The sequence below is a fragment of the Photinus pyralis genome, unplaced genomic scaffold (genome assembly GCF_008802855.1).
Source record: "Photinus pyralis isolate 1611_PpyrPB1 unplaced genomic scaffold, Ppyr1.3 Ppyr1.4_LG10, whole genome shotgun sequence".
NCBI lineage: Eukaryota > Metazoa > Arthropoda > Insecta > Coleoptera > Lampyridae > Photinus > Photinus pyralis.
The window spans coordinates 20,819,133-20,831,298 of NW_022170250.1; the positions used below are offsets into that span (position 1 = coordinate 20,819,133).

Consider the following 12,166-nt stretch of genomic DNA (forward strand, 5'->3'; position numbering starts at 1 on the left):
ACGTAATTTTAATACGTATACAACTCGCCGTCGCGCGTAACGCCATCTACTTCAGACCCATTGCACTATTATGTGTCATTGTGAATTCAAAATTTGAAAAAGTTAATTGCAATTAATTTTAATTAAAAAACTGTACGGTAAGTTTTTTATTTCTATACAAAATATAACAATATTAATTGTGTATACAATAAAATGACTGAAACTGATAGCGACATGGATTGCACTCCGCCAGAGATTATAGAAACCGCAGAACATGCTACCTCAAGATTTGCTCCCTACAAAGTCGCGAGAGGTGAGAAGTAAGAAGTAAGAACGATAAGTTAACCTAAAAACTAGAGTGGCGTGACACGTGAGGACAAGAAAGCAGAAGTTTTTATACTATAGTAGTGAAACTGTGACTGAATCTAAATTCGAATATAATTTGAAGTAAAGGGGGTTGGAGAAAAAATTTTATGTTTTATTCGTACAAAAAATGCGTTTTCGGGACTCGGAAGGTTGCTGGACTCCGCTAACGCGTCGTCCAGCAACTATCTTCCTCGTCCCGAAAACTGACATTTTTTGTACTAATGAAACAAATAACTATTTTTTTAATTTTTTTTCACTTATAATTGCACAAGAGGTTTGTATTTTACCGATTAAATTTGGGTTGTTTAGGTTGAAAATCTGTTGCCTAGCAATTAGACGAGAAAAACTGTCAACTAATTTTAATACGACATCGAAGGTGGAGCATTTTTAGGTTGACAGTTTTTCGAGTTCAGTTGCTAAAAGGAAACAGATTTGAATTTCAACAACCCAAATTTACTCGGTTTAAATACAAACCTCGAGTGTAATTCGGCAGGACAATTGGAATTGGAATCGGTTATGTGCTTTGGTGCTGAGTAGACGTGCTCTTCCTGCGCTGTAAATTTAAATTCTCAATAGTAAAAGTGTGATAGTTATTATCATTAATCAAGATGCCTACAACAAGGAGTGGAGAAAGCGGCGGCATCAGTGATATGGACTTACTTGCACAAAAGGTGGTCGATAAACTTTTGGCATCCGATGTTTTAACAGAAAAGTTCAAATCTGCAATCTCTGTGTCCATAAAGGAAGAATTATCAACAGCCTTACAAGTTTACGAAGATAAAATTAACGCTCTTGAGCGTGAACTGAAAGAAAAACAAGCTGAAGTAGACAACATCCTAGACGCTCATGAGCAATATACGCGTGTTAACAGCATCCGTATTTTCGGTGTACCTGAAGAGCCTAACGAAAAGGTGTCCGAGGTGGTACGTAACATGTGTCAAGAGAAATTAAATTGTGTTATATCTATATCTGATATTGACATTTGTCATCGTTTACCGTCCGACGGGAAAACTCAAAAACCGATTATTGTAAAATTTGTACGTCGTGACATCAAGAACCAAATCTTTTACAACAAAAAGAAGTTAAAAGGTACGTCTATAGTTATCCGAGAAGATCTCACTCGTCATCGGATGTTGTTATTGAAAGAAGCAGTAAATATATTCGGCAGCAAAAGGGTTTGGACTAGCGATGGAAAAATTTGTGTCAAAACTGATACTGGTATCAAGAGATGCACAACTCGCCAACACCTCAACAACCTTGTCAGAAATAAGTGAAGATATGGTTATCGGACGCATGCAGCAATGTTTATGTACACTAAAGCGTAACCTAAGTTTGTAAATGTAAACATTTGATTTCTATCCTTATTGTATACTTCTTTGTGATTGTTTATTTTTTCCTTTCTTTAAATTTTTATTACATCCTATACTTGATTTTATTTTAGTTAATGCGTTTTGCGCACATCAATGTTAGGTCTCTAATTCCTAAATTGCACATTGTTCAAAGCTTCTTGGAAAATGATGATTATGATGTCTTAGCGGTCAGTGAGACTTGGTTGAATGCGAAAATAAGCGATGACTATCTTTGTACTCCTGGCTACAATTTGGTTAGAAATGATCGAGCTCAGGAGAAGAGAGGAGGAGGGGTCTGTATCTATATTAAAAATTCATTTAATTACAGTGTATTAAAAACCAGCAGTAACACATCTCAGCAGGTGTGGTTGAATATTATTATGACTAAATTGTCTCTGGTTGTTGGGGTGGTATATAAATCGCCTGAAGTGAACGGTAAGATATTCTGTGATGAATTTGAGGAGACTTGTTCTGAGTTTTTACTCAAGGTTGACTTCTTCATTTGTTTAGGGGACCTAAATATTAATATTTTAGATACAGCGTCGCATAAAACACGTTATTATTTGAACATGTTAGAATGTGTAGGTTTGGTTCAAATTATTAATGAAGCAACTCGATCTGACACGGCACTCTTAGACCACATATTGGTATCCGACATTAATCGTATACGAGAATCTGGCATTGGTGGCACATTATTCGCTGATCATGAAACCATCTTCTGTGAAATCGAACACGATAAAACTGAACCATATAATTTCTACAAAACGGTACGTAATTTTAAAAATGTTAATATGGAGCTGTTTTTTGCAGACATTCAAAGAGTGGCATGGCAAAGGATATTCTACTTGAGGGACGTAGACTCAAAAATAAATTATCTTAATAATCATATACTAAATATAATAAACAAACACGCACCCTTAAAAATAGTTTCAGGAAAAACCAAACCCCAGGCTCCGTGGTTATCTGATAACACGAAATACTTAATGCGTCTAAGGGACAAAGCTTACTGTAAATTCAAGCATACCAAATCTCCCCAGCAGTGGGAATACTATAAAGCGCTTCGTAATCTCACCAACAAAACTGTAAAGTTGGAAAAAAAAGCGTTTGTTGAATTTAAACTTAGAGGAAATGACCCTAAAGTCTTGTGGAGAGAGCTTAAAAAATTAAAAGTTGTTGCCAATAAGGAGAAATTAATTCCTCCGCATCTTCAACGGGCTGATGAGATAAATGATTACTTTGTTGATAATATTCCCATTGTTGCTGGCGATTAGTTTAATATTGACGACTATTGTGTTTCCTCATCTCAAATTGTGGTCAATTTTGAATTTTCCGTTATCGATGTACCTACGATTGCCAAGATTATCAATAGTATTAAAACGAAATGTGCTGGTTGGGATGGACTAAACGTTGACATTATTAAACTATTTTGTCCTAACATTTTGCCGTATGTGGCTCATATAATTAATTATTGCTTACTTACTAACACATTTCCAACCCTTTGGAAGAAGGCAATAGTAATTCCTATCATCAAAGGAGCTAAAGCAGATAAATTCAGCGACTTACGCCCAATCAGTCTACTGCCCGTACTGTCAAAAGTTTTCGAAAAGATAGTGGACGGCCAACTACGTTGTTACTTGACCCAGAATAACATTCTCCCTGACAATCAATCAGGGTTTCGGCCTGGTTATAGCTGCACCACTGCACTACTAAATGTTACGGATGATTTACTGAAAGCTAAGGATGAGAACAAGATGTCCATATTGCTACTCTTGGATTTCAGTAGAGCATTCGATACAATTAATCACCAAACTGCAATTTCCATCTTACGTGCTACAGGTCTTTCTCCTAATGCTACCTCATTACTTCATAGCTACCTAACGGGCAGGTCACAGTGCGTTACTTTAATGGGTAAGTCATCTGGGTACAGGGAACTATCTAGGGGTGTGCCGCAAGGGTATATTCTTGGCCCCTTATTGTTCACTATATATACTTTGTTTTATACATCAGTTCCTAAGACGTGTCTAGTTCACATGTATGCAGACGACATGCAGTTGTACCACTCCTTTAAAAGTGAACATTTACACGAAGCGCTAAATCTGATTCAAAGTGACCTTAAGGCTATTGAAAGGGCTTCATTGGAGCACTCGCTGGTTCTCAATCCTCTAAAATCGGCAGTCATGTTGTTTGGTAACAAGCAGAAAGTCACCGACTTGAAACATTTGGTAAAATTCAGAATTGGCGACAAAGCTGTTGCACTAAAGGAGGAAGCAAAAAATTTAGGAATAATGATAGACAATTCGTTTAGATACAACAAATTACTCACTAGCTACATCCAGAGAGCATATGCAAATTTAAAATGTATCTTTCCCCATAGGCACTACTTGTCCCAAACTTTAAAAGCTCAACTCTGTAACGCGCTGGTACTAAGCCACTTTAATTACTGTTCGCAAGTCTACGGTCCGTGCATCACTCAGGATATGTCTGCAAGAATACAGCGAGTACAAAACTCCTGTATTAGACTAGTATTTGGTCTTAGGAAGTTTGATCGAGTATCTTCCAAATTAAAAGAATTACGCTGGTTCAGCATGAGGGATAGGCGACTGCTTACTGCGGCGTGTCTGTATCATAAAATTATCTGGAACAAATCTCCTCCATATTTATACCGCAAAATATCTTTTAGAACCGATGTTCACAACTTAAATTTACGGTTTAGAGGTGGGATTACTCCACCCTCTCATCACACAGAAATGTACAAGAGATCTTTTAGTTATAATATTTTTAAAGTATATTCGTCTGTTCCAGATTTGATTAAGCCCCTTTCTCCGCAGTATTTCAAAATTAAATTGCGTCAAATATTAGCCCATGACTCTGTACGTACGTTGTAGATTGTCATTCATATCTATCTTGTTTAACTTGTCTCTCGTCTCTTTGTCCGCTTTTCTTAGTATATTACTCAATCTCTTTTCATCTCACTCTCATTTAGTTACTCCTATGTGCATTTATTACTATTTCATATTTTCCTTTTTATTATATTACTCAGTTATAAGCATTACTTGATTATGTTAATTCTAATTGTATTCAGGGAGTCGGTGGAAGATCAGAACCTGCCTGTGCAGCAACTGACCCGATAACCCCTGTGGTTTCCATTTCTTTAATTTGGTGGAAATAAACACATTATTATTATTATTATTATTATTAATTTAACGAACAAGAAATTCACCACTTCAAGCAATTATTGACAAATGTCATACTAGTCATATGGAAACGGATAATGCGATAATTGGTTAGAAATTGAATAAGTGAAAAATAGTAATTATACAGCAAGGTAAAGAAGTTGATTTTCTTAGCCGAGCGGTATTATTTCCCGAGACGCTTCGCGTCGAGGGAAATAAAACGAGGCGATGAAAAGTCTTCTCTACCGTGGTTTATATATTATTTTATTCACTACTAGCAGATGAACTGTTTTAACACATATTTAAATATCTTTGGCGATTTTAAGTACCTATAATACAAGAAAGCTGTGACTTTGACATTACATTATTTGTAAGTCGCATTTGTCGTGTTTCGCTAATTTCTGTTAAATAAATATGGGTAGTGAATTTTCGTGCACTCCTCTAGACATACGAGAGGCAGCAAAAAGCGTGGCCGCTAACGACCTCTTTCCTGAAAAATCAAAACATTATTACAATAAAATTTATTTAAATTTTAAAGAGTGGCGTCAAATAAAATGTGTTTCACAAGTTAGTGAAAATGTTATATGTATTTCGAAGAATATCGCGTACAATAATTGTGTGATTAATTATAATTTTCAAAAGTAAGTTCTTTAAGTTCAATAAAATCCTTGCTTACTTCGTTAACATAACCATAGAGTAAATAATATATACACAACGTAGAACGATAGAGTTATTTATTTATTGCCCCTTATTATAGGCAACCTAAATGTCAAATTCATTATCTCCTACTAGAAGAGAAATAATCCACGAGGTAGAGAAAAATAAAATCTAGCATCGAATACCAGCCTACTAATTATACCGTTGTAATGCTAGTAGTGAATAATAGTAAACCAAGGTAGAGAAGTTGATTTTCTTAGCCAAAGCGTCTCGGGAAATAAGAAGTGAGGCGATGAAAAGTCTTCTCTACCGTGGTTTATATATTATTTTATTCACTACTAGCAGATGAACCGTTTTAACACATGTTTAAATATCATTCGAAAACACGATTTTATGTACCTATAATAGGTAGGTACTTTTACAAGAAGGCTGTGACTTTGACATTACATACATTATTTGTAAGTTGCATTTTGCGTGTTTCGCTAATTTCTGTTAAATAAATACGGATAGTGAATTTTTGTGCACTCCTCCAGACATACGAGAGGCAGCAAAAAGCGTGGCCGCTAACGACCTCTTGCCTGAAAAATCAAAACATTATTACAATAAAATTTATATAAATTTTAAAGAGTGGTGTCAAACAAAATTTGTTTCACAAGTTAGTGAAAATGTTATGTTGGTGTATTTCGAAGAATATCGCGTACAATAATTGTGTGTGATTAATTATAATTTTCAAAAATAAGTTCTTTAAGTTCTGTTCAGTTCAATAAAATCCTTGTTTACTTCGTGTACATAACGTAGAACGATAGAGTTATTTATTTATTGCCTCTAACTATGGCAACTCAAATGTCAAATTCATTATCCCCTAATAGGAGAGAAATAATCCACGAGGTAGAGAAAAATAAAATCTAGCATCGAATACCAGCCTACTAATTATACGTTGTAATGCTAGTAGTGAATAAACCACTATATAGTGCATTTGTCGCTGGAAAAGTTGCAGGTAACTTTTGCCGCTGTCAAGGTGACAATTGCACTGCAGCTTATGCGATTTTTTATACATGAGTTGAATTGTCAATTATATTTTTTGTGCCCCTTTACACGGCCCCCCTGTCATTAGTGTGCCCCCGCCCGAGTTAATTGGGATGGTGGGATTTTTACCCCTGCTCTTTTGGGTTTTTTAATAGGATGATTGTCCCTGGTGCCTTTTTTTAAATACGGGATTAATTGGGATATGTAGAATCTTTGTTTTTACTTCGGTTTTTACCCTTTCGGAAAAATTTTTGTTGGGTTTTTTTCTTTTGCATGTCGTAGACAGTCGCCTTTAAAATAAATAAGATTGAAAGTACCCAATGCTTCGAGCTATTTAAGCTACTAAGTTTTTGTGCGACGGATCGAGGTTTTATTAGCAAACTCATTTGATGCTATAGTTTGAGATATAATCTGCATGCAAAGAATTGTGTCACAAAGCTACTGCTTCAAAACCGAGCATTATATGATGATTCCTTGGACAGTAAAGAGATTCTTTATTCAATGGTTATACTTAAAGACCTTTGCAGCCGACCGACCGACCCATCGAACAGCCAATATAAGCGCTAATTTTTTTCAAAAACGCGCTAAAAATATTTACTATTCACATTCATATAAAATAACGATTTGTAAATTATGTTCGAAAGCGATGTAATCTTAGATCAGGTTTTAGATAGTTGAACAATCACTACTATAGGGGGTTGAAATAATCATCCTTTTTTGTAGGGGATGGAAGGGGTTAAAACGAAGTAAGACCACTTTTTTTATTTGATAATTGTATTCGAAAGAGCCATAATCACACAGTGATTCAAATACCTACTACGACCAAGGAGTTAAAGTGCTATCATCCCCTTTGATAGGAGGGCAGAATACGGTAGCACCATATCTTTATAATCGAGGTATTTTCTCATAATATGAATCTTATCATTATAGAGATAACGTTAAAGTATGTACATAAGTAGGTACATAAAAATTTGAACTTTGAAGCAGTGTATCTTTTGAAATAAAAAATTTACGGAAAAGAAGTATATAACAAATCTGTGTCAAATTGGATGGTGTACAATTTCTAATAAAAATTTTTTGTAAAGTGAATCTATAAAAAGCGATGATTGAAAAACTAAGAAACCAACCAAATTTCTTTAGTTTTAAGGGTGGTACGGGGGAAGCTCGAGGGGTGGGAGGTCGAAAATTTGGATTCTGAACCAACAGATATTCCTCCATAACATGCAAAAAAAATTAGAACAACTTCTCGTTTTGCAGGAAATTGTCCATTTTCAGTCTCTATTTCCCGTTCCCTATACAAAATGGTGATCGGTGAAGAAGACGCAAAGAAAAATGTAGAACTGCGGACAAAATTTAGACCCGAATTTTGCGAAGAAGATACAGTTAACTGGATCAAAGATTATTCAAAAGTTACAAAATCAAACTGGATTGTCCAACGGAATTACCAAGACCCAAAAAAATCATAAAATATTTCATACTTTTCATTTTTTTTCTGTATCCAAAATGCTCTTTATTACCTACTTGGTACCAATCTTTTGAAAATACAAATGAGGATAGTGTAATGTTCATATTACACATGATTGATCACGATCACGAAATCGGATAGGATATGTAAATACATTCACTGCTTCCATATCCCATACTAGTTCGTGCAACCGATCACAATCTTGTATAGGGAACGGAAATTTGCTTCCCGGACTATTCTGCAGAATGCCCGATTTTAATAGCAGACTTTTACGGCAATCGCTTCCAAAGTGGCTCATCTTCTTGCCCTTGTAATATTGGACGCTGCCCCTTTTGGCTTTTTTTTGCTACGATAAAAGTTGACTCTTTCGAAGGTGATTCATAATTTTAATTACCTATCCATAGGTGCGATTAAATTCGCGTATAGGATCTGGTGTAGTACACTACAGCGCTTTTGTATTTGCTTGCAGTTCTAGGGGAAATCTGCGAATTAAACAATGTATTGTAGCTTCGTTATTCAGATGACATTAATTGTTGAGTATTATTTCAATTTTGCGTGGTAATAATGAGTCATGATCTGCGTTTTCTTGCAAGGAGCTAACCAACTCATCTAGCCAGGTAGAGCAATCAACACACATGAGGAAAATTCTGGATAACAATAGTTTGTATTCATAATCGTTCCAATTGTAAATATCGCCGCGTTGTTTTTTGTTTTATTGAGCCATGCTGCCGTGACCAACGCGGCCGACTTCTGGATATGACATTCGCGTTATCATTTTAATTAAATCTAAATTCACTCTTTTTACACATCAAACGATGGGCGCGATGTATTAAATTGGTTTTTTAAAAGACGATAGTATTTTCTTCCGCACAATTAAGAGTTTTTGGTATGTTATTTCTGGTCTGGTCTACACAAATTTAGAGAAATCTGAAAATAAAAGGCTGTATATTATGTCAAATTATTTGATCATATCGTAGATACATCTGATATCTGTTCTAAGGATTTAATTTTGTATCTTGCAAAAACAATTTAAATAAGCATTTATCATAAGTATATTAAACCTGTATCAAGTTCCAACTTGGCAAAATTTACACAGTTTCTTAAAATAACACCATACATGACAACACAATTTACAATGGGCGTTTATTGAACAGTAACAATGCCTTGATAGATTCTCGACCGTCTTTTTTGGACGTCGCGTACGAAGTCACCTATACCGGGTGGTGCACGGTAAGTAGGAACATAGGGATTTAACATGGGAAATTAGTTTTATGCAATATCCTGTCCTCCTGTACATTTTACAGAAAAAACTAGAGTTTAAAGTTGACAAAACTGTTTTTACATGTTTTATTAAGCTTTTGGTATACCTGAAAATTTAAAAATAAACTTGTGTTTTAACTCGTGTTTTAATAATAAATATGCTTATAGACTAAGAAGCTGTCGGATTGATATTTGCAGAAATGGTCTTTCGCAAATACGGTTCCCGAAACGACTTCTTGTTACAAGTAATAGCTCAAGGTTCCGATTCACTGCTGTATTCGCAACTTGGCGACTTGTGCTTTTCTGCTAGACAACTTGAAATAACCACCCTTTCCAATGTCAAGCACCTTGACTAGCAAAAAGGTCTATTTACGCACAGTTGTACCGTTTTAATTTTCGAAAAACTCGTATGCTCAGCAACGGCCATGAAGTTTCACATTTGCATTATGTCGCTACTCGTTATAGTACAACAAATCACCGATTACTTAAGAGAACATCTATAGAATGCACGGATTAACATTATGGACATCTAACTCAACTTCGAATTGCAACCTTCCCGCTTAAAACGGGTTAACAGTATATGTTCGATAGATCGTTGTATTCCATTGTAAAATTAAGCAGTGTTTTCTTGAAAGATTTGTAGATATTCGTGTCATGTGTAGATACGTTAACAATAAAAGTAATATAATTGCTATTTATAGTGGGTAAAGTTAGAGGTTACCTAGGAAATGTATAAACCTATGAGGCTTGTCGTCTTGTCGAGTGAGGAGGTACATGGACGTTATAATTTATTAAAAGTGTACATATCCACCATAAATAAATTTATGCACATCCACGGAATTTAAAGTTTCCAAATGTGAGTGTTGTGTTTATCTACGCTGCAAACTTCAAATTTGTCAACGTAAAAGGTGTTGCCAACACAACTGAAGACATATTAATTCTAAAATTTCCTGTAGTTTTTGATTATTATTTTTTAATTTAATTAAAGCACCGAAATAGAAAAAATAGTATGAAAAACACGTGTTAAAATGCTTTATTGTAATACTCCTATCTTGTGGACACTCATGGCTCCGCTTCGCTACACCACTCGTGCCACAAGATAGTCGTATTACAATCGGTCGCATTGTAACACTTGTCTTTCAATATACTATTTTATACAAACGCGAGGATACCTATCAAAATTACTTAAAGTTTGACAACTAATTTTGTAGAAAACTGCCATCTTCCATAAACCCCTATATTAATTAACACTCTTAAGCTGAATTAAAAAAGCTTTTCATTTATAATATCAAATTCCATCAAAGGCAAAAGCAAGCTTCTGAGTATGCTCATTAAACTTTTTGTGTGTACAATATTACTGAAATATTCAAAATTGATTAAACATAAATAAAATTGTCAAATATTGCTGTATTTATTTCGTCTGGCAGGATGAAATTTTTAGAAATCTTAATTAAGATTGACATGGGCGGTCTCCTTCTTATGTAATTAACATTTGTAATTAAATTTTTATTAATTTGTCGTTGGTCTATGTAACAGCATGGTGATTATTGTGTCATACGAGAAAGCGGTCAAGGTTGTTTTTGTTTACATTTTTATTTTATTTAACGTAGAATTTCCGGGAATTTTGTTTGGTTTTTATCTGTTATCAAATGTAAATGCTTAATTTAATTAACAGGTGGATGTGATTTATCGCCTTTTCTGTGTAGTTAAGGAAGATGAAATTTTATTTTTCCTAGAATTTAAATTTGGATTTATGTCTTAATTTCTGATAACAAATTGATTTAGAAAAAATACCTCTATTTTTTGGTCTATTAAATAGGACGCTAACAGAAAAAGCGGGGCTTTTTAGCCACAATCTACGCAGAACTACATACACTTCATTGGAAAATTTAAATGGGCTTTGCCAGAGTTTACGCAGTATTACGTTCGTTGAAGCTTTGAAATCGGCTTTTTGCTACATGCAGCACCGAGTTACGTTTCGTTGAAGAATTTATTTCGCTTCTTGCGAGTTCCATCGATGATTATTTGTTCTGAAGCCACAGCCAGCATTGAAAGTTTCGTCTAATGCGAGTTTGAAGTTTGAAAAAGTTTCGTGTGTGAAGCCGGAAGCCCAATTCGCGGTTAATTATTTGTTCTACGTTTTTGAGTTTGAAGTTTTGTTCATCTAAGGTCCTGCAAGGAGAGGTGTTTGTCGGCGCACCCATAAGCGTGTTGTCAACGTAACTCAGTTTGAAGTTGAGTTTCTTTATTTGGAACCTCCTTGTCTACTCGAAGAGAAGATGCTGCAATTACCTGAGGTCGTTAGTGTAAAATGTGTTCATTCAACATTGTTTTTGTGAACTGTGTAAGGATACCTTTTATTTGGATATTTCAATTCCCGGACAAGTAATGTAAGTAGTTAAGTCTTAATTATAGTCTATTTCTAATAATTGTTAGTGTTTTTGTACCATTTTCCTTTTGTGTTTTAAGATTAAATCGCATTTTTGTAATTTTCACTTTAATTTTCCGTGTGTTTCATTATCAACGGCGTCTTTTCTAATTTACCTGTGTTTTTATTGGATGCTTGCCCAAGGTCCATTTTAATTATTCAACATTTTGCGAATCAGTTTGGAGATTAAGGTATTTGGTTTGACCCACTATCTGTTAGAAGTTAAAAGGTTACCTGAGAGCAGCGTCTAATCTCTCTTCTGTGCTGGGGAGAAGTTTTGTGCCGTAATAATAAATAAAAATATATAAAATCTAAAATAAGTAATGATACCACGTACAACACGGAATAGTATATTATGCATCAAGTTTTATAAACGACACTTTAGACGCAAGTTTTATATTAGGCACGAGCGGACCGTAGTGTTGCAAATATTTAACACCCAGTTTCTAGAGAAGTGTAGAAA

General features: G+C 34.8%; 1 protein-coding gene across 1 annotated transcript; it reads left to right on the forward strand.

Annotated features, from left to right (window-relative positions):
• Positions 1-1,901: 1,901 nt before the first annotated feature.
• Positions 1,902-2,903, forward strand: LOC116162534. Its single transcript, XM_031476168.1, has 3 exons — positions 1,902-1,987; positions 2,038-2,461; positions 2,505-2,903. The coding sequence occupies exons 1-3, from the start codon at positions 1,917-1,919 to the stop codon at positions 2,541-2,543; spliced, it is 534 nt and encodes a 177-aa protein (XP_031332028.1). The 5' UTR covers positions 1,902-1,916; the 3' UTR covers positions 2,544-2,903.
• Positions 2,904-12,166: the final 9,263 nt, after the last annotated feature.